General features: G+C 38.4%; 1 protein-coding gene across 18 annotated transcripts in view; it reads left to right on the top strand.

The window, feature by feature from the left end:
• Positions 1-23,655, top strand: part of SORBS2 (sorbin and SH3 domain containing 2) — a 209,376-nt gene that overhangs the window by 160,982 nt on the left and 24,739 nt on the right. For 14 of the 18 annotated variants that reach the window (XM_060407132.1, XM_060407131.1, XM_060407128.1 and 11 more), the window contains 5 exons: positions 1,888-2,075; positions 8,126-8,214; positions 9,588-9,634; positions 21,153-21,267; positions 22,056-22,184. In XM_060407132.1, coding sequence (XP_060263115.1) covers positions 1,888-2,075; positions 8,126-8,214; positions 9,588-9,634; positions 21,153-21,267; positions 22,056-22,184 — 568 coding nt within the window. Of the gene's footprint in view, positions 1-1,887; positions 2,076-4,339; positions 5,921-8,125; positions 8,215-9,587; positions 9,635-21,152; positions 21,268-22,055; positions 22,185-23,655 lie in introns of all 18 variants that reach the window. The other 4 variants (XM_060407126.1, XM_042241331.1, XM_042241330.1 and 1 more) reach the window with 1 other exon arrangement.

The following is a 23,655-nucleotide window of genomic DNA, read 5'->3' as shown; positions in this document are numbered from 1 at the left end:
ATCATCAGCAACAACTAGTTAACAATAATTTACCCTTCTGCAAATTTCTATCAACATAAATGAAAAACTTGGTAAACTGGATCCTTTGTCCATTGGTTTCACGAGTGCCATTTAACAGCATTAAGGTCACTAAGAAAAGAGCCCACCAAACCCCTCCTTTTACATCTTGTGCGACTATGTATGCACCTGGAATATTTGAATTTTAGAGCTCTAATCTAACTTCGATAAAGACACACAGACCCTGACAGGATAATAACAGAAGATGGGCATCCTCTTTGGAAGAATGCAGACAAATTCCGAGGTCTGGCTCCACCTCTATACGTGCATAGTCTGTAGGTTCCATTTATTTGTAAAACACTGAAATACTTCATAGGTTACTGTGCCTGCATGCTGTATAAGACAATAATGTCGGTAAAGTAAATAGCATACTTTGGTCATAGGACCTGTTGTACTGTTGCTGCTGGTGGTGGTAGAATTTCATCTAATGATTTGACAGACAGCATGCTACATGATGTATATATTCATTCATTAGCGTTTGTTTTAAATGATGCTATACTCAGAACCATGATAAAAAAATTCCCCTGCCCTTACAGACTATCAACATCTTTTAACCCAATTAAGTGAAAGGACTCTAAATAGTTTATGATGACCAGATTATTGGTTACTCATTAATTAAATGTTGGAATTGCAGTGTAAGATTTTTAAAGCTAAGATGATTAGGAAAAGCCTTATGGAAAGCTTGAAGTAAGAGAAATTGGTCTTATCAGATTTCTTCCTTTCCAATCATCTCTTCCATTTTGGCATCCCTCCTCTGGATATATTCATGTTGGTGCAATTCCTCTATATACAGAAAAGATGTATGGTGCAAATCATAGCACTGAATTGTCAGTAACAAAAAACTACTCTAATAGGAGAATTTTTACTTTAAATGGTGATTATAAACTTATGTTCATACAAAAACCTGTACATGGATTTTACAGTAGCTTTATTCATAATTGCCCAAATGTGGAAGCAACCAAGGTGTCCTTCAGTAGGAGAATGGATAAACAATGGTACATCCATATAATGGAATATTATTCAATGATATGAAGAAATGAGCTATCCAGCAATGAAAGGACATGGAGGTACCTTAAGAGCACACTGCTAAATGAAAGAAACTTATCTGAAAACATTTTATACTTTTGATTCCAGCTACATGACATTCTGGGAAAGGGAAAACTAGAAACAATAAAAAGGTCAGTGGCCACCAGGTGTCATAGGGAGGCAGGGATGAAGGGGTTGAGCCCAAGGGATTTTTATGGTAATGACACTACTTTATATGATACAAAAGTGAGGGATGTATGTATGTGTGTATGTTGTCATACATTTGTCAAACCCATAGGCTGTTCAACAGAAAACATGGACCCTAATGTAAACTATGGGCTTTAATTACATTTAATAATAAGATACTGATATGATTCATCAACTGCAAGAAACAAAAGATGATAATAACAGGCAAAACCGTGTGCAAGAGAAAGGGAGTACATGGGAATTCTCTGTACTTTCCAATCAATTTTTCTATAAACATAAAACTGCTCTGAAAAATAAAGTCTAGGAAGTCCTAACCACAGCAATCAAACAAAACAAAAACAAAAAAAGAAAAGATATCCAAATGGTAAAGGAAGAAATGAATCTGTCACTCTTTGCAGATGAGCCTGTTAATTTTCAAAGAGGTGACTGTAAAGAAATAGTTTTTTATATTAAGGAATGAATTCCTAAAAATGCAATTTTGGGGGATGAAGGGTGAGAGGCATTCTGTGGCCACCTCCAGCACCTTCCACTAGTCTTTCTGGTTCACGTTTGAATCCCTGCAACACCAGCCAAACTGAAGCCGATTCCTTCTTGCAGTTCTGCAGGCATGGCCAGCGACTTTAGGAAAAGGCGGAGGAGCGAGCCTGCGGTAGGGCAGCCCAGGGGCCTGGGGGACCCAAGTGCAAGGAGCACTAGCCCAGGCCGAGCAGACCTCCCGGGATCAAGCACCACCCTGACAAAGTCCTTCATTAGTTCTTCTCCTTCTTCTCCGTCAAGAGCAAAAGGTGAGTGGCGATAAATGGCGTGGAAATAATTTACTAGTTCAAGTTTTAACCTTGGGAGAGCTGGTCCAATGATGACCACCCAGAGATGGTTAGGGTTGGTATTTTAATAAAATATAGTTTCAAAACCATAGCTTTCCTTATACACAGACTAAGTCAGGACGATGAACCTTCTGAATGGCTTAAAGGACTCTGACTCTCATCTGTTAATGCTTTCTTGTCTCCAGATATATCACGTGTGTTATTTGGAACAAATTTAAAGTATCAAAAAATGTATGGTCAGGCTATTAAAAGATTGTATTTATAAATATTTGCATACTGTCAAAATTTTCTAATGTTACTACAACTAGTAAAATTAATCAGAGTTATAGAATAGAAATTAGTAGTAAGCAGCAGAGAACATTGTTGCCTAAAACATAAATTGGGTTGGTTTTTTTAAAATTATTTAATTCTAGACAAAAGTTCTTCTAACCTATGAAAGTTGTTTCTTTAATCACTTGGTTTATATTTTAGTCAGTATTCATACATACAGTAGAATATCCATGTTCCGTATGTAACATAGTGTTCAATTCACAACAGTCCATTATTGTGAAGTTTGTTTATCAACAAGCCATTTTTCTATATGGCCTGTCTCCTCTCTGGAAGTTTAGTGAGTTGTGTTGAAAGGGAGCAGTCACTACTTCAAATCTCTGTTTAGTTACATATTACTGCAGCTGTAACAAGAATAGTCCCAAAACAGAAACCCAGGATTGAACCAGCATCCATAGGTACCTACGATTTGGGGACCCAAGGTCTTTTCCAACTCTCTAGGGTTGAAACAGAAGACAGAAGCAATTTGAAGTGTGGAAGAAAGTGAGCTGTAAATGAAGTTTCCATAAAGTAGCAGAGATTCAGCTACACATACCAAAGGCAGGCACTGAAAGTGCTGCCACATAAAAGTAAAGCTAAGAGTTAGCTGGTTTGTGAGAAAGGATTTTTGGTTCTGATGATTGGGCTCTGGAGAGGCAGGAGGTGCTAGCTCTTGTCCATGACCTAGTAAAGCTGTACTTGCTGGAAGATTCAGATTCCAGCATTCAGAAGGAGGAAGTCCCTTTCAATACACCATTCCTCAATTATCAGAAGCACGCTTACCAGATTCTACTGATTTATACAAACAAATATCCTAAAGAAACCAATAGGTCATGAAATGCCATTGACTCACTATGCTTGGATCCCTCCAAAAAGTTAAAAGGATTCTTTCTGATTACTTCAGATCTTTGCTTTTATCCTAGGGGGGCTGTTAACTTCCTTTCCCAAATACTACATAGCTACTTAATGTGTTTATGTACTTTTGAAGAATTTGGAGAAGGCAGGAGCTGTCAACAGAGGGATTTTCTTCCACTGGGCTTATTTTTAAGAACATCAGATGTAATGTGGTCTATCATTTATTAATTAGATCAGCAACACAAAACAAAAGACTATTTCCATAAGTACTATTTCCATCAGGGTTAGCTCTACATTATTATACTGCAAATGATTTTTTAAAAAGACCTTTCCTGGAAACAAGCAAATGCATTTACCTCTGATCAAAGTTTCATAATATATCCAGTTATCCTTATGGGAACCTGCTAATAAGAGGTTGAAGGTAGAGAAATCAAAGAGGTAAATTCGTTTGTTTAAAAAGGTGCTAGTTGGTTTATTTCTTTTTTTTTTTTTTTTGGTTTATTTGCAGTTCTGGAAAATATTCTGTCTTATAGCTTTTTCTATATAATGCCCATGAAAAATTATTTGATATCATTATTGGTGTATTAATTAAATATAAATGTATAAGTTACTCTTTATGTCCGTATTATTATAAATCAAATAAGACTCAAATTCTGATCCTATTAAGATGATTAAATCTATAACATTTTTGGTATTAATTACAAAACCTTTAAATCACTACCAGGTCATGCTATTGGCTTACAAGGTACTATTAGATTTTTGACATACCATATTCTCAGAAAGATGGATGAAGTACGCAATGGAAATAAATATATTTAGCAATACCAGTTACTTTTCATACACGGTTTGGTTAACTATTGTCTGCAAAGCTATGCTTATTGCTTTAGAATTAGACTTTTTTCTCTAAGTTAAAGCTACATCTATGACATTCGGTGTCTGGATTGAACCCCACTAACTGCTTTCTCTTTGCTGTGCTGTCTGATGCTAACTGACATGCTGTCCTCTTTACGAGCCTTTTAACTTCTCCAACATCTCTCTTCCACCATGCTGCCTTGGACTAAAAGGTGGGGACGATAGCCAAACGTGTCCATCCCTTTGCAGTTTCTCAGGGCTCAACGGCCACCCCTCCCACGAGTTAGATTACTGTAACACTTACAGACAGCATCTAGATGTCCCACAAGACTCGCAGAGGGCCATTACTTTCAAAAATGGCTGGCAGATGGCCCGGCAAAATGCAGAGGTCTGGAGCAGCACTGAAGAAACCGTCTCCCCCAAAATCAAATCCCGTAGTTGCGACGACCTTTTAAATGATGACTGCGACAGCTTGCCTGACCCGAAAACCAAGTCGGAAAGTATGGGTTCTCTGTTATGCGAGGAGGACCCCAAGGAGAGCTGCCCAGTGACGTGGGCTTCCCCCTACATCCAGGAGGGCCGCAGTAACGGCAGATCAAGGCTCCGACACAGGTCGGCCCATGACGCCCCGGGCTTCCTAAAGATGTACAAGAAAATGCACCGCATCAACCGCAAGGATCTGATGAACTCCGAGGTCATCTGCTCCGTCAAGTCGAGAATAATGCAGTATGAGAAGGAACAGCAACACAAAGGGCTGCTCCACGGATGGAGCCAGTCCTCCACGGAGGAGGTGCCCAGGGACATGGTCCCCACCCGCATTTCTGAATTTGAAAAGCTGATTCAGAAGTCAAAGTCCATGCCGAATCTGGGAGATGAAATGTTATCTCCTGTAACCCTAGAGCCGCAACAGAATGGTTTATGTCCCCAAAGGCGGTTTTCCATTGAGTCTTTGCTGGAGGAAGAGAATCAAGGTAGACACCCTTCTCAGGTACCACGAAGCTACAAGTCTAAAGCCCTGGTGCCCATCCACATTGAAGTCACCAGTGACGATCAACCAAGAACCCACGTGGAGTTTTCTGATAGTGACCAGGACGGAGTTGTGTCTGACCACAGTGATTACATTCACGTTGAAGGATCGTCCTTTTGCAGCGAGAGTGATTTTGATCACTTCTCTTTCACATCCTCTGAGAGTTTCTATGGATCCAGCCACCATCATCACCACCATCACCACCACCATCACCGGCACCTCATCAGCTCCTGCAAAGGCAGATGCCCTGCCTCCTACACTCGATTTACCACGATGTTAAAACACGAAAGAGCCAAACACGAAAACATTGATGAGCCCAGAAGACAAGAAATGGACCCTGGCCTTTCTAAATTGGCATTTCTAGTCAGTCCAGTGCCTTTCCGGAGGAAAAAAAATTCGACTCCCAAAAAACAGATGGAAAAGGCAAAATGTAAGACGTCTGTGTTTGAGGCTCTGGACTCTGCCCTTAAAGACATTTGTGACCAAATTAAGGCTGAAAAGAGAAGGGGAAGTTTGCCAGACAACAGTATATTGCACCGTCTTATCAGTGAACTGCTGCCAGATATTCCTGAAAGGAATTCATCTCTCAAAGCCGTAAAAAGGAGCCCCATGCACCAGCCTTTTCACCCACTGCCTCAAGAAGGTGCTATTCATTGTCCGTTGTACCAGAACGATTGTGGGAGAATGCCTCACAGTGCCTCCTTCCAAGACGACACCAACAACAACTACCACCACCAAGACCACACCAGTGCACTGCACCTCCAAGGTGGACCAGCTTTTCTTTCCTTTTCCTTGTGGTTCACATACACACCCTCCAGTTCTTTCATGCTTCATCCCTACATCTCATCATTCTTGAGCGGTGACCACCTGAATTCATTATGTGTTGTGAAGCAAATGCTTGTTGTACAAACATCTTACCAAATAGTTCTCATTTGTTCCTGGGATATGTGGACTTGATGTGTGGCTTAAAGTGATCACAAAAATTTACTCATTGGGAATCAAAAGGGATAAACAGTTTTGCAGCTTGTTGTTGGGGTTGAGATCACTGTTACATAGAAATGACAAATTAATCTTATTTACCAGTTTATAAGAATTTCAAGACAAATCACAATTGAATATCAGTATCCTTAAGAAACTGACAACTTTGCATTAACTCTTTTTTCATTGTGTAAAAATGAATCAAAATCACTAGTTTAACATCTTTTCTTTGATTATATTAACTTTCTAGTCACTCGCCCAATAAATAATTTGCTTACATTCTATATAGAAGATAAAAAATTAGCACACTCAGGAAGCAAAACCAAAATATGTAATGTAGTAATTGATGGGCAATTAACAGATTAAATAGGACTTGTTTAATAACTTTCTTCTTTTAAAAGATACAACTGATAAAATTTTTGTGAATATATCTTTAAGCTGTATATGTAAAAGTCATATTTCCATCAGTCATTTATTCATTTTCTCTTCCTCTCCATTATTTAACTTATTTTCTATTTCTGCTAAAACAATCCTGTACTGACATCTGAATTAGATTATTTAGGATAAAAGTGACTCTCAACTTCATTTTCATAGATTTCTTAAAGTGGAACACAAGAACAAATACAGAGGACATTTTTTCAGGTATACATCACTGGAAAACACAGGATGTTTTGATATTTTTATCCAATCCTTTTCATTAATGCTTAAAGTGCATTTGTTTACTGTGTAAATTTTAAGAAGCTGGAATGAATTTTCCAGGCTGAAACTTGGATTGTTCACAGAATTTTTTAGCACCAGACATTCCAAAGTGCCTTACACATATTTTCTATGTAAGGCATAAACTTAGATGATAGATATTATTGTAAGCACTGTTTTACAGATGAGGAAATTAATACACAAAGAGGACAATAAATCTGACCACAGTCACACAATGAGTAGGTAGCAGAAACAAGATTCAAATTCATGCAATTCAGAATTTGAGCACAGAATGTATAACCCAACTCTTAGTAACTATTGCACAAATTTTGTTATCTTATTAGTATTTATGTTTGTTTTCATTTATACCATATGACATGCTTCAAAAACAGTAAATTTACATTTTTAAAATCAAAGTCAGCAGCTTGAAATTTTCACTGATTGAGACTTGTCATAATGGAATGTTTTCATAAATTATCTACCTTTTCCAGTTATTCAATATCATTTACATGTCCACATATAAAAGCATAAGATAGATACTTGCATTTTTATTTTATAATGCAATTAACTGTGTATATTTTGTTTTAAGGCAAACAAAAACAATGCAACAGTTCATAAGCCATTGGCCACCAGTACGACACTTTCTGTTTAGAAAACTTTTATCCTTTTGTTTCTTGGGATAAATATTCACTTTCTAATCAGATAGTTGGAACACAAAGGAAGCAAATAGATGATGGCCTATTAAGCCTTAAGCCTTAAGATGTCATCTTCAGACTCAATAAGTCACTAAACACAGAGAGAAAGAGAGAAGAGAATGGTCACGATGTAGTTCTGCCATCATATTTTTTTGTTTTTCATTACTACATCCTTAAATTGTTCCATAACACGCTTCAGTTTTTATAAACGGTTGCTCCCGTCTTCAGCTTCTACAGGCTCTATCATAGTAATTATAAACTGGTGGCAAAAAGAACAGCAAGTATTACATCTTTGAGATGAAAAATCCCTGTAACTTTGAATTACCTATAGTTGGTGCTGCAGCATAATTATATCAGCAGTGTAACAATTAAACCTTTATATTTATAATACTTCTGAAATCTTGGATTCTTTTCCTCTAAAAGTGCTCTCTTTTGTGTCTTATATCACATCTTTGTAATTACCTATGAGTTTTAGGCCTGTGTTTTCCATTGTGGTGTCTTTCCACATTTGAAGGGGAATATAGTTGCCACCAGGGAAAATGGCTAATCAAGTCTGCTTTTGATTATGTGGATACTCACTCTGGCCCTGTCCTTTCCAACAGACCATGAGTCCCCTAGGAGTTACTCGGCCACACTGACTGATCTTGGAAGGACCGCACCCAGGGAAAGAAGAGGAACTCCAGAAAAAGAGGTAGTCTGCTTAGTGGCACTTGAGTCTTTTTCAACAATATACTTGAGAAAGCATTTGCCAGCTGAAGTTAGTGTAAAACCAGTTAAGAGCCCTGATTAAAAACATTAAAGTGTTGATGGAGAAACTAGAAATTAGTTTTCCCTGGAGACCAAGCAAAAGATTTGAAGCCACGGCATTCTAACCTGAGCAGCACGTCTCCCCCAGTTGTAGTCCAGTTTTGAGAGTGACTCTCTGAGTCTTAACCTGACCTATAGATTAATAGCTTTGTCTGAAACAGTCTTGAGCTGGGCCACCCCTTGGAGGAAGAAAGCTTTCCCTATCGAGATTTCTGGCCCAGCGATGAAGGGGACAGTCCTATCAGCTGTGCTGCAAATCAATACAGATTCCATGGAAATAATTTTTGCTGCCCTGCTCTTTTGGGGGAGGATCCCTGAAAAAAACCCCGCTGTTTCTGGGAACCCCCAGCCTGCTGGCTCTTGTCCGTGGTCCTGAGCCAGGACTGATGGTCTGGCTTGTACTATCTTGGAGCCATGAAGGTTTGATAAAACCAGAAGGCTAGTCCTGGACTGTCAGCCACTCCAGAAAGTTCTCTACCAGTGTCTAACACAGTCCAATGCCTGTGGATCCAGGATCCAAAGCCAGGAATGATCCAGGATGCCCAAAGTCCACCAGAGTCTCAGGGAAAGAGCAGTGAGAGGATGATTGGCATCAGAAAGGAAGAGCTCAGGTATGTAGCTACAGGTGCGCCAGGCAGATCTGTGGGCCCCAGAGCTCGAGTGTGGGCTCGTGTCAAATCTGGTCAGGACTCAAAGATGAGCAGCTGGTTTACTGGGTGCTGAAGAGTTCCTGAACTCCCCAGGGAATACAAAATGACCAAATCCATGCTTTTGGCCACTAACTAGCCTCTCCATGATAACTAGGCTATATTTCTTTGCTACTATGTTAACAAGTGTTTGGTAAAAGGAGTAATGACTTCCTTCGTGACTTTTTCCAGTCCTTTAATTATGGCTCAGAAGCTGTGTCAATACTTAGGACACAGAACAATTGATCTTCCACAGTTATCCCAGGAAAAGCCAAAATTATACATAGGACCAAATCCTCTGCAGACATTTTATTCCCCTTTCATGGCATACATTTACCTTAGTCCCTAAGATGAAATGTGATATTCAACAATTATGGTGAATAGGTCATCTGTTATAGTTTAACTATCTAAAAAGAACCAATTGATTTGCTTATAAATTGCATATATGATTTACATTGTATATGTTTAATCAATCCTTCAAGTTTCATTTCTCTTTAATTCATATGAAACTGATTTTTTAATAGGAAATCCAAAATTTTAAGTTAGCATCAACCATTTCCTTCCTTTTCAGAAACTGCCTGCAAAAGCTGTTTACGATTTTAAGGCTCAGACATCCAAGTAAGTATAAGCATTCATCATATGATTTAAGTTGACTTTACATACATAAATAATACATTAAAAGACAAATATTGCACTGTGATGTTTTACAAATAAGACCTAGTTCCCAATTCAGCAATCAACTCTAATTAAGCGGTTCCTTTTGAATTAATTGGGATGTGGGCGTAATTTTATTTTCATATTGAGTTTCATTGAGAAACATTGAGTTTTAAATTACACTAAATATGTTTGAGCACAATGAGTTCAAAAGGATACGAAAAACAAAACGAAATTAGGTTTGTTTCTAGAATTTTCATGTCAAGAGTGAAGTAAAAATAAAGTGTTGGGGAGTAATTAACACTTAGAGAATTTGATAACATTTATTTATCCAACTATATCAAGGATAGTTTGTGGTTAAAGACTATAACTGTGTACAAAAACTCCAATAGTAAAAATCACCATTTCTCAATACTCAGAGCTTAAAGACTCTGAGTACATTTTTATCCTGTGCCATTTTTTTTTTTCAAGAGGTTAACATTTTATCTATTTATTTGGCCACAGTGAGGGTCATGTGGGATCTTAGTTCCTCAACCAAGGATCCAACCTTTCACCCTCCACAGTGGAAGCATGGAGATGGAGTCTTAACCACTGGACTCCCAGGGAATTCCCTATTCTGTGGTCTTTAATGTTGGTGTTTTCACAACACAAATTGTGTTGGAATTTTTCACTTTTTTTTTTTTTAGGAACTTGTTCATCAGATCAGCACATGGTTAGGGAAAGCTAATAGTAAGCACATGAGGAGGTTTAAATAGGAGCAAGACTTCCGGCTCTGTTAGGGTCCATGTCACATGCCTAACTTAAGAAACTGTGGTCTCCAATAGAATTCAAGATACTGGCATTAAATTACACTATGTCGTTTAGATGGAATATATATAATAGCCAAAGCATTTGTTCATAGAAATGAATATTATATGAATTAATAGTTAAAGAATCCATCTCTGGCAGAAGACATATAAACAATAAAACCACTCAAAATTTGGGAATGAATAAGAAAATGCTATTTAGAGGTGAAGATGTTGAACATGACTTTAATCTGGGGTTAAAAAAAATTCCAAAAGAAAGCTTACAACCTTTTTTTTTGATGAGAGAAATAACATCTGCCCTGTTTCCACTGCTATTCTTCGGATGTAGTGTGATCACTCATACAAGGCATGTCAGTTTTATAAAATAATGATTTAAAACGTGTAAGTTTCATTTCTTCTTTATGACAACCAAATGTGGTCTTAGATGTGTGAAGCCCTGAGGAATGACAGGATGTATAACATATGCTAAGGGCTCAGAAGCTTTTTGAGAAATCTTCATTAGAAACAAGCATCGAAAGACAGATGAAGTGCAATGCAGAGGAAAGGCGTTTGTGGTGTCGATTGTGTCAGTGGATTTCACCTGCTCCAAGTGCCAAGCCCCTCACCCTCCTCCATGGCCATGTCCTCATTGTGAATGTGTGAGCGTGGCAAAGGTTCGGAGAAACCCCCTCTCCCACACACTGCCCACGGGAGTGTATATGACACAGTTGTTCTCAAGGGCACCTGCACTACCCCCACTTTCACAAGGTCTTCCTCAACCAACGAAATCTAATTGTATTATACGCCTTTAGAGAAGTGGAGTGAGTAATCGCCCATGGAAGCCATCCCATAACTTTCAGTTCAGTTCAGTCTTTCAGTCGTGTCTGACTCTTTGCAATCCCATGCACTGCAGCACGCCAGGCCTCCCTGTCCATCACCAACTCGGAGGTTACTGAAACTCACATCTATTGAGTTGGTGATGCCAACCAACCATCTCATCCTCTGTTGTCCCCTTATCCTCCTGCCTTCAATCTTTCCCAGCATCAGGGTCTTTTCCAATGAGTCAGTTCTTCACATCAGGTGGCCAAAGTGTTGGAGTTTCAGCTTCAACATCAGTCCTTCCAGTGAATATTCAGGACTGATTTCCTTTAGAATGGACTGGTTGTATCTCCTTGCAGTCCAAGGGACTCTCAAGAGTCTTCTCCAACACCACAGTTCAAAAGCATCAATTCTTCAGCACTCAGCTTTCTTTATAGTCCAACTCTCACATCCATACATGACTACTGGAAAAACCATAGCCTTGACTAGATGTACCTTTGTTGGCAAAGTAATGTTTCTGCTTTTCAATATGCTGTCTAGGTTGGTCATAAATTTCCTTCCAAGGAGTAAGCATCTTTTAATTTCATGGTTGCAGTCATCATCTGCCATGATTTTGGAGCCCAAGAAAATAAAGCCTGTCACTGTTTCCACTATTTCCCCATCTATGTCCCATGAAGTGATGAGACCAGATGCCATGATCTTAGTTTTCTGAATATTGAGTTTTAAGTCAACTTTTTCACTCTCCTCTGTCACTTTCATCAAGAGGCTCTTTAGTTTTTCTTCTTTTTCTGCCATAAGGGTGGTGTCATCTGCATATCTGAGGTTATTGATGTTTCTCACGGCAATCTTGATTCCAGCTTGTGCTTCTTCCAGCCCAGCATTTCTCATGATGTACTCTGCATAGAGGTTAAATAAGCAGGGTGACAATATACAGCATTGACGTACTCCTTTTCCTATTTGGAACCAGTCCATTGTTCCATGTCCAGTTCTAAGTGTTGCTTCTTGACCTGCATACGAGGCAGGTCAAGTGGTCTAGAATTCCCATCTCTTTAAAAATTTTCCACAGTTTGTTGTGGTCCACACAATCAAAGGCTTTGGCATAGTCAATAAAGCAGAAGTAGATATTTTTCTGGAATTCGCTTGCTTTTTCAATGATCCAACGGATGTTGGCAAGCTGATCTCTGGTTCCTCTGCTTTTTCTAAATCCAGCTTGAACATCTGGAAGTTCATGATTCACATACTGCTGAAGCCTGGCTTGGAGAATTTTGAGCATTGCTTTACTAGTGTGTGAGATAAGTGCAACTGTGCAGTAGTTTGAGCATTCTTTGGCATTGCCTTTCTTTTGAATTGAAATGAAAACTGACCTTTTTCAGTCCTGTGGCCACTGCTGAGTGTTCCAAATTTGCTGGCATGTTAAGTGTAGCACTTTCACAGCATCATCTTTTAGGATTTGAAATAGCTCAACTAGAATTCCATCACCTCCACTAACTTTGTTTGTAGTGATGCTTCCTAAGGCCCACTTGACTTCATATTCCAGAATGTCTGGATCTCACCATCGTGATTCTCTGGGTTGTAAAGATCTTTTTGGTATAGTTCTTCTGTATATTCTTGCCACCTCTTCTTAAGGTGGCATATCTTCACCATATCTTCTGCTTCTGTTAGGTCCATACCATTTCTGTCCTTTATTGAGCCCATCTCTGCATGAAATGTTCCCTTGGTATCTCTAATTTTCTTGAAGAGATCCTTAGACTTTCCCATTCTTTAGGAAGGAAAAAAAAATTGTTTCCCTCATAGTATCAATAAATTTACCTGATTGCAGCTTAATCACCTTCCTCTCTTTCTATTCTCAGGAAATGTAAAAGAGTGGTTATGCATCACCCCCAATGTAGTTATATACCTGACACCAAAATTATGGTTGTGGATGACTCATACAGCTTGAAAAAAAAGGCTCACACATCCAGACAGCTCTGAAAGTTTCAGGAGGACTGGCCACATTGTGAAGTCATTTCAACCATGAGCTAGATGTGCAGGTTAGCAGACATCTGGCCCAGAGGTCCTTGAAATCTAGTCCTATCCAAACTATCCATGAGTGTATTTGTCCATGCCAAATGGTTTTGGACAGGAGCACGTATCAAGGACCTTTTGGTGGAAACCAAATGTCTTACAGACGTTCTGGGCAGGATAAAATGTCCTGCAAGAAATGTGAGTACTTCTTGTGCCTAACATCTTAACAAACAAGAGACAGATATTTGTTTGAAATAATTATCTGTTTTAAATGCTTTTTTTTTTTTTTTTTTACTGAATACATAACCCAACCCAAAGGTTGTCAATGGCCACTATTCAAAGGTGGTGGGGGTTGGGGGTGGAATAAACTTATCAAAATGAGACTTCTAGGAAGATGAGCCTCCCATGCCATGAGAACAAGCCCTGAGCCTTTGGAGCAGGAGCACTGATTCCAAGACCCTAGACTACCAGAGAACTAACCCTAGGGAATATCAAATAGTGAGAACTCACGAAAAGGAAACCACTTGAATACAAGACCCGGCATCACCCAAACACCAGTAGCACTCTGTGCAGGACACCTCATCTAAACAACAAACAAAAATACAAACCCAATCATCAGCAGACAAGATTACTACCTCACTCAGTGTTTCCCATCAGAGGAAAAACAAACAAAAACTCAGCACAAATCTCACCCTATAGGAAGAGTGAGATACTTACACAAACCACTGGACCAAACTTAGGAGGGTAGAAACCAAAAGGAAGAAAGAATTCAACCGTGAAGCCTGGAAAAAGGAGACCTCAAACACAGTAAGTTTAAAAAAATAATGAAAAGGCAGAGAAATACTACACAAATGAAGGAACAAACTAGAAACACAAGTCTAAATAAATGAAGAGGAAATAGGCAAACTACCTGAAAATGAATTCAGAATAATGACAGTAAAGATGATCAAAAACCTTGAGAACAAAATGTAGGAAATGCAAGAATCAATTAACAAAGACCTAGAAGAATTAAAGAATAAACATACAGAGACAAACAACACAATTACTGAAATTAAAAAATACCGTAAAAGGAATCAATAGCAGAATATCTGAAGCAGAAGAACAAATCAGTGAGCTGGAAGATAAAATGGTAGAAGTAACTTCTGAAGAGCAGAATAAAGTAAAAAGAATAAAAAGAACTGAGGATAGTCTCAGAGACCTCGGGATAATATCAAATGCACCAACATTCGAATTATATGGGTCCCAGAAGAAGAAGAGTAAAAGAAAGGGTATGAGAAAATTTTTGAAGAGATTATAGTTGAAAATTTCCCCAACATGGAAAAGGCAATAGTCAATCAAGTCCAAGAGGCACAAAGATTCTCATACAGGATAAACCCAAGGAGAAACACACTAAGACACATACTAATCAAATTAACAAAGAGTAAACACAAAGAAAGAATATTAAAAGCAGCAAAGGAGAAGCAACAAGTAACATACAAGGGAAACGCCATCACTTAACAGCTGATCTTTCAGCAGAAACTCTGCAGGCCAGAAGGGAATGGCAGGATATATTTAAAGTACTGAAAGGGAAAAATCTACAACCAAGAATACTGTACCTGGCAAGGATCTCATTCAAAATTGATGGAGAAATAAAAAGCTTTTCCGACCAGCAAAAGTTAAGAGAATTCAGTACCACCAAACCAGATTTACAACAAATGTTAAAGAGACTTACATAGTCAAGAAATACAACAGATGAAAAAATATCTATAAAAATCAACCCCAAACAATTAAGAAAATGGCAATAGGAACATATATATCAATAATTACTTTAAATGTAAATGGATTAAATGCTCCAACCAAAAGACACAAACTGGTTGAATGGATACAAAAACGAGATCCATATATATGCTGTCTAAGAGAAACACACTTCAGACTTAAAGACACATATAGACTGAAAATGAGAGGATGGGAAAGTATAGTCCATACAGATGGGAAGCAAAAGAAAGCTGGAGTAGCAATCCTCATATCAGACAAAATAGACCTTAAAGAATATTACAAGAGATAAGGAAGGACACTACATAATGATCAAGGGATCAATCCAAGAGGAAGACATAACAATTGTAAATATCTATGCAACCTACATAGGAGCACCTCAATACATAAGACAAACACTAACAGACATAAAAGGAGAAGTTGACAGTAACACAATGATAGTAGGAGACTTTAACACCCCCCTACTCACACCAATGGACAGATCATCAAAACAGAAAATTAATAAAGAAACACAAGTCTTAAATGATACATTAGATGAGATGGATCTCATTGATATCTTCAGGACATTCCATCCAAATGCAGAAGAATATACCTTCTTCTCAAGTGCACATGGAATATTCTCCAGGATAGACCACATCTTGGGTCACAAATCAAACCTCAGTAAATTTAAGAAAATTGAAATCATGTCAAGAATCTTCTCTAACCACAATGCTATGAGACTAGATATCAATTACAAGAAAAAACCTGTAAGAAACACAAACACATGGAGATTAAACAACACATTTCTACATAACCAATAGGTTACTGAAGAAATCAAAAAATTTCTAGAAACAAATGACAATGGAAACACAACTCAAAACCTATGGGATGCCCCAAAAGCAGTTCTAAGAGGGAAGTTTATAGCAATACGATCCTACCTCAAGACACAAGAAAAACAACCTCACTTTACACCTAAAACAACTGGAAAAGAAGAACAAAAAAAAAATTAGCAAAAGGAAAGAAATCATAAAGATCTGAGCAGAAATAAATACAAAATAAATGAAAGAAATAAATGAAAGAAACAATAGTAAAGATTAATAAAACTAAAAGCTGGTTCTTTGAGAAGATAAACAAAATTGACAAAACTTTAGCCAGACTCATCAAGAAAAAAAGAGAGAAGAATCAAATCAACAGAATTAGAAATGAAAAAGGAGAGGTTACAACAGACAATGCAGAAATACAAAGGACTTTAAGAGACTATTATGAACAAGTATATGGCAATAAAATGGATAGCCTGGAAGAAATGTACAGATTGTTATAAAAGTTCAATGTTCCAAGACTGAACCAAGAAGAAATAGAAATTATGAACAACCCAATTACAAGCTCTGAAATTGAGGCTGTGATCAAAAATCTCCCAAAAAACAAAAGCCCAGGACCAGATGGCTTCACAGGAGAAGTCTATCAAACCTTTAGAGAAGAGCTAATGCTTATCCTTCTAAAACTCTTTCAAAAAATTATAGAGGAAGGAATACTTCCAAATTCATTCCATGAGGCCACCATCACCCTGATACCAAAACCAGACAAAGACAACACAGAAAAAGAAAACTACAGGCCAGTATCACTGATGAACACAGATGCGAAAATCCTCAACAAAATTTTAGCAAACAGAATTCAACAACATATCAAAAAGCTCATACTCCATGATCTAGTTGGGTTTATTCCAGGAATGCAAAGATTCTTCAATATACACACACTATATTAGACTGAAAAATAAAAATCATATGATCATCTCAATAGATGCAGAAAAGACTTTGATGAAATTTAGCACCCATTTATGATTTAAACTGTTCAAAAAATGGGCATAGAAGGAACCTACCTCAACATAGTAAAGACCATAAGCCTACAGCAAACATTATTCTCAATGGCAAAAAACTGAAAGCACTCCTCCTAAGATCAGGAACAAGACAAGGGTGTCCACTTTCACCACTATTATTCAACATAGTTCTGGAGGTCCTAGCTACAGCAATCAGAGAAGAAAAAGAAATAAAAAGGAATCCAGATTAGAAAAGAAGTAAAGCTCTCACTGTTTGCAGATGACATGATACTGTACATAGAAAACCCTAAAGATAGTATCAGAAAATTACTATTAGTGAATTTAGCAAAGTTGCAAGATATAAAATCAATACACAGAAATCACTTGTATTTCTATATACTAACAATGAAAAATCAAAAAAAATTAAGAGATCAATCCCATTCACCACTGCAACAAAAATAATTAAGCATCTAGGAATAAACTTACCTAAGGAGACAAAAGAACTGTACACAGAAAATTATAAGATGCTAATGAAAGAAATCAAAGACAACATAAACAGGTGAAGAGGTATTCCATGTTCCTGGGTAGGAAGAATCAATATTGTGAAAATGACTATACTACCAAATGCAATCTATAGATTCAATGCTATCCCTATCAAATTACCAATGGCATTTTTCACAGAACTAGAACAAAAAAATTTCACAATTCATATGGAAACACAAAAGACCCCAAATAGCCAAAGCAGTCTTGAGAAAGAAGAATGGAGCTGAAGGAATCAACCCTCTTGACTTCGTATTATACTACAAAGCTACAGTCATTAAGACAGTATGGTACTGGCAAAAAAAAAAAAAAAAACCAGAAATGTAGACCAATGGAACAAGATAGAAAGCCCAGAAATAAACCCATGTGCCTATGGGTACCTTATTTTTCACAAAGGAGGCAAGAATATACAAAGGGACAAAGACAGCCTCTTCAATAAACGGTGCTGGAAAAACAGGACAGCTACATGTAAACGAATGAAATTAGAACACTTCCTAACACCATACACAAAGATAAACTCAAAATAGATCAAAGACCTAAATGTAAGACCAGAAACTATAAAGCTCTTAGAGGAAAACACAGGCAGAACATTTGATGACATAAATCAAAGCAAGATCCTCTATGACCCACCTCTTAGAGTAACAGAAATAAAAACAAACAAGTGAGACCTGATTAAACTTAAAAGCTGTTGCACCGCAAAGGAAATGATAAGCAAGGTGAAAAGACAACCCTCAGAATGGGAGAAAATAATAGCAAATGAAACAACTGACAAAGCATTAATTTCATAAATATACAAGCAGCTCATACAACTCAATGGCAGAAAAACAAACAACCCATTCAAAAAGTGGGAAAAAGACCTAAACAGACATTTCTCCAAAGAAGACATACAGATGGCTAACAAACACATGAAAAGATGCTCAACATTGCTCATTATTAGAGAAATGCAAATCAAAGCTACAATGAGATATCACCTCACACTGGTCAGAAAGGCCATCATCAAAAAGTATACAAACAATAGATGCTGGAGAGGGTGTGGAGAAAAGAGAATGCTCTTGCACTGTTGGTGGGAATGTAAACTGATACAGCCACTATGGAAGACTGTATGGAGATTCCTTTAAAAACTAGGAATAAAGCCACCATATGACCCAGAAATTCCACTCCTAGGCATATACCCTGAGGAAACCAAAATTGAAAAAAACACATGTATCCCGTTGTTCGTTGCAGTACGATTTACAATAGCTAGAACATGGAAGCAACCTAGATGTCCATCAACAGATGAATGGATAAAGAAGTGATGGTACATATACACAATGGAATATTACTCAGCCATAAAAAGGAACACATTTGAGTCAGTTCTGATGAGGTAGATGAACCTAGAACGTATTATACAGAGTGAAGTGAGTCAGAAAAAGAAAGATAAATATTGTATTCTAACACACATAGACTGGTAGGCTGCAGTCCATGGGGTCGCTAAGAGTTGGACACGACTGAGCGACTTCACTTTCCCTTTTCACTTTCATGCACTGGAGAAGGAAATGGCAACCCACTCCAGTGTTCTTGCCTGGAGAATCCCAGGGACGGGGCAGCCTGGTGGGCTGCCGTCTATGGGGTCGCACAGAGTCAGACATGACTGAAGCAACTCAGCAGCAGCAGCAGCAGCAGCAACACATATATATGGAATCTAGAAAAATGGTACTGAAAAACTTATTTACAGGGCAGCAATGTAGAAACAGACATAGAGAATAGACTTATGGACATGGGGAGAGGAGGAGAGGGTGAGATGTATGGAAAGAGTAACATGGAAACTTACATTACCTTGTGTAAAATAGTAGCCAATGGGAATTTGCTGTATGGCTCAGGAAACTCGAACAGGGGCTGTGTCAACCTAGACGGGTGGGATGTGGTGGGGGAAGATGGGAGGGAGGTTCAAAAGGGAAGAGAATATGTATAACTATGGATGATTCATGTTGAGGTTTGACAGAAAACAACAAAATTCTGTAAAGCAATTATCCTTCAAGAAAAAAATTAAAAAATGAGACTTCTAGAAATTCTGGCTCTGAGATGAGATGAACATAATTTTGAAAACTGAAAAGTGAGACCAGTGTCCTTTTTTCCCAGATGACTTGAAAAATTTAAGTACAAGTCTTCACACATAGAAAAGATATCTTTTCATATTAAAAAAAATGATTAGCTGTCTCTTAATTACTCTTTTTTTAAAGCTAAGCTTTCTGATCTCATTTCCAGATACAAAATGTACTTAGTATAAATAAAACTGTTGGATTATAAACATGAAAATACTTAGGTTTTTATTTTCTGTATTAGCCACATGCATAATGAGGGAAGAAGTACTGTGCCTGAATGTAAGGCTCTGTGAATCTTCTTTGCTTTTAGGGTTACTGAAAGTTTAACACACTTGCATTGTGAAGGTTTTAGCACTTCTAAATGTGTGATAATTCTTTTTACTATGCAACTTTTTTCAATTAATTCTTTTAATCAATGCGAAATATTCTACATTTACTATAAACCTCTCTGCATTATATACTCTGCACACATAAATGCTCCAACTCAAGATCCTGAACAAAACAACACAGAAGATTTGGGAGTGGGAAGGCAGATGTGTGGGACTGTGGGGCTCTTGACAAAAGATCTGAAATAAGTACCCTTCAACGAGAGATAATTGTGGAGGCAAAATAACACAGAGACACAATCACCTGGGAGATGAAGCCATGAAAACTAAAGCAGTGAGGGTGAGACTTTAGGCATGAATTATTCATGATGAGTAATATCTTTATAACTTAAAATTAAACACCCCAGTCTACCTACTGTCTCCTTAGAAACAGCCAAAATGGAAAAGTATACTTAGTTTCTTGAAATTATTTTTATATTTAGAAAACAAAAAATATAAAGGAGGGTACAAGCAATCTGTGCTTGTCTTTGCACTTGAAACAAGTTTATCTTTGTGACCATAGTTCATAATACTTTACTGTATATTTGAAAGTTTCTAATAAATCTGAAAAGTTCTCATCATAAGAAAAAAACTGATAACTATATGGGGTGACTGTTAACTTATTGTGGTGGTCATTTTGAAATATATACAAATATTATGTTGTACATCCAAAACGAACATAATGTTCCATATCAATTATATTCCACTTTTTAAAAATGTTTCTCATTGTGCCTCATTGAAAAATCAAAGTATAAAATCTTTTCTGCTTCACAAGATAAAATCATTATCAAGATACTCTACTTAAGTGCCTGTCAACCAGCTTCAAGGAACTACAAATAAAATTTTTTCTCATGTAAGCACTTGTGTGCTAAGGTGAAATGATATTGGACTCCTCATTGTAAGCTTGAGCTTACAGGAGGAGACAAAGAGAGAGAGAGAGAAGTAACTAACTAGCTAACTAACTTCAGGACAAATAAAAAATCAGTGCAGAATGAACCCAGCATTATGGCAAGCGTCACAACTCTTCTCCCATAAACCAAAGACAAGATGGCAATCGTCTGTCCCCACCTTTGAATTTCATATTAATCTGCCTGTGATTTAAATCAGTCATGATGTTTATATTTGCTCTTTTTCAATTATTTCTAAAGTGATAATGTTTCAAATGAATTTTAAAAGTCTTTCAAGGAGCATCCTTAGCTAACTGGGCTCAACAGATTTTTTTTTTAATACTCAAAGTACATTAACCAGTCAAATGCAGATCCAGTGAGAATGCTGATCTGAAGAATAACTGCTGTACATCACAGAAAAAAAAGAAACCACATTTAAATGTATCTCTTCTTCCAGGGAGCTGTCATTTAAGAAAGGAGATACTGTCTACATCCTCAGGAAAATTGACCAAAACTGGTATGAGGGAGAGCATCACGGGAGAGTGGGCATTTTCCCAATCTCATATGTAGAGGTAAGCCCTTCCCCTTCCCCCCTATGTGATTATTGTTTCTAGAGTCATCATGGGTCAAGAATAGATAACTGCTTTGCAAATAAGTTCATCTGTACCGTTGTTCTAGACTCCACAGTTAGGAGTTAATATATGATATCTGTTTTCCTCTTTCTTACCTCACTCTATATGACCATCTCTAGGACCATCCATGTCTCCACAAATGACCCGTTTCATTCATTTTTGTGGCTGAGTAATATTCCATTATACATGCACCACATGCTCTTTATCCATTCCTCTGCTGATGGACATTTAAGTTGTTTCCATGTCCTGGCTATTGTAAATAGCATTGCTATGAATATTAGGGTGCATGTATCCTTTTGAATTATGGTTTTCTCTGGGTATATCACCGGGACTGGGATTGCTGGGTCATATGTTAGTTGTATTTTTCATTTTTGAAGGAACCTCCATACTGTTTTCCATAGTGGCTGTATCAATCTACACTCCCACCAGCGAGGGGTGGGGAATGGCGTGGGAGGAATTGGGAAAGTGGGATTGACACACATACACTATTGATACTGTGTATAAAATAGATAACTAATGAGACCTTACTGCACAGCACAGGGAATGCTACTTTGAGCTCTTTGGTGCCCTGATTGGTAAGGAAGTCCAAAAGAGAGGGGATATACGTATACATACAGCTGATCCGTTTTGCTGTACGGCAGAAACTAACACAACATTGTAAAGCAACTATACACCAATAAAATTTTAAAAAGAAAACAAAGAATAAAGAGAACTGTTCTCCTTTGTAGAAACTCACACCTCCTGAAAAAGCACAGCCTGCAAGACCACCTCCCCCAGCCCAGCCTGGTGAAATCGGAGAAGCTATCGCCAAATATAATTTCAGTGCTGACACCAATGTGGAGCTATCGCTGAGGAAGGTAAGCGGCTTTTTTCCTTGGTGCATTTGAAAGGCTGCATAGTTTCAAAACTAAGACAGGTCATCTTCTTCCTTCGACAATTTTTGCATCTTCCTCATTTTCTGCAAAGGACCCTGTAAGGCTGCCCTGAGTCACTGCTACCTACCTCTCCTGTGCGCTTCCTGATGAGGTCATTGTGAGATGCAAAGCTTTGCAGAGAGACTTTTCCTCTGGGAGAGCTCCAAATTGTCTCCCAGGGGTGCCTTGGGCTAAATATCAGGAGCTGTACAAGTGAAAACATCAAAAGAAACTAGCACCATGGACGGAGGAGCCTGGTAGGCTGCAGTCTATGGGGTCGCGTAGAGTTGGACACGACTGAGCGACTTCACTTTCACTTTTCACTTTCATGCACTGGAGAAGGAAATGGCAACCCACTCCAGTGTTCTTACCTGGAGAATCCCAGGGACGGGGGAGCCTAGTGGGCTGCCGTCTATGGGATCGCACAGAGTCGGACACGACTGAAGCGACTTAGCAGCAGCAGCAGCAGCACACTTCAAAATATTGTTCTTCTGCTGCCTTGTTATTCAAAGGTTATATCAAACTGAGTTTTGCAGCATTGGCTTGATCCTTCAAGTCACAGAAATAGTGACTGTAGAAAGTCCTGCTGCTGCTACTGCTAAGTCGCTTCAGTCACGTCCGACTCTGTGCGACCCCATAGACGGCAGCCCACCAGGCTGCCCCCCGTCCCTGGGATTCTCCAGGCAAGAACGCTGGAGTGGGTTGCCATTTCCTTCTCCAATGCATGAAAGTGAAAAGTGAAAGTGAAGTTGTTCAGTTGTGTCCAACTCTTCGCGACCCCATGGACTGCAGCCCACCGGGCTCCTCCGTCCATGGGGTTTTCCAGGCAAGAGTACTGGAGTGGGTCGCCATTGCCTTCTCCTGTAGAAGGTCCTAGCATTACCAAAGCCAGGGGTTTTATGAAAAACATTACTGACCACTATGGCATGACCACCCACCAGTCAGAATGGATGCTGGTATTACACCGTCTTGATGCAGACCAAATGGACGTGAGTCCTGGCACAGCTATGCATTATTTAGGATGCTAGCTATGCCCCATCCTGTTAGCTTTTACTCTTTCGTTACTATGCAGCGCATTAGATAAAGAAGAAAAATGGTGCACTGTCCAACTTCATTCCTTCCAGAGGTTGCTTTCTGTAACCCTTTTCAGACACACCATCACCGCAACCTCTGGTGCACATTCTGAAGTTCTGCCCACTGCAGCTCATCCCCTTGAGTCTGTCAGTGATCAGAGGATGGTCTTGTCACCGACACACTGCAGGTTAAACTACTGCACTTTCTGAAATAACTCACACATGACATTTCCCACAGGGCCAATCTGAACATGTCTAAAGCCCAAGTATCCTTAGGAAAGATTCTAATAAATGGATGATTACACTATATATGTTGATGACCTATAATTTAGGAGTGAGCT

Source organism: Ovis aries, chromosome 26 (assembly GCF_016772045.2).
Source record: "Ovis aries strain OAR_USU_Benz2616 breed Rambouillet chromosome 26, ARS-UI_Ramb_v3.0, whole genome shotgun sequence".
NCBI lineage: Eukaryota > Metazoa > Chordata > Mammalia > Artiodactyla > Bovidae > Ovis > Ovis aries.
This window is presented reverse-complemented; position numbering and strand designations above follow the sequence as displayed.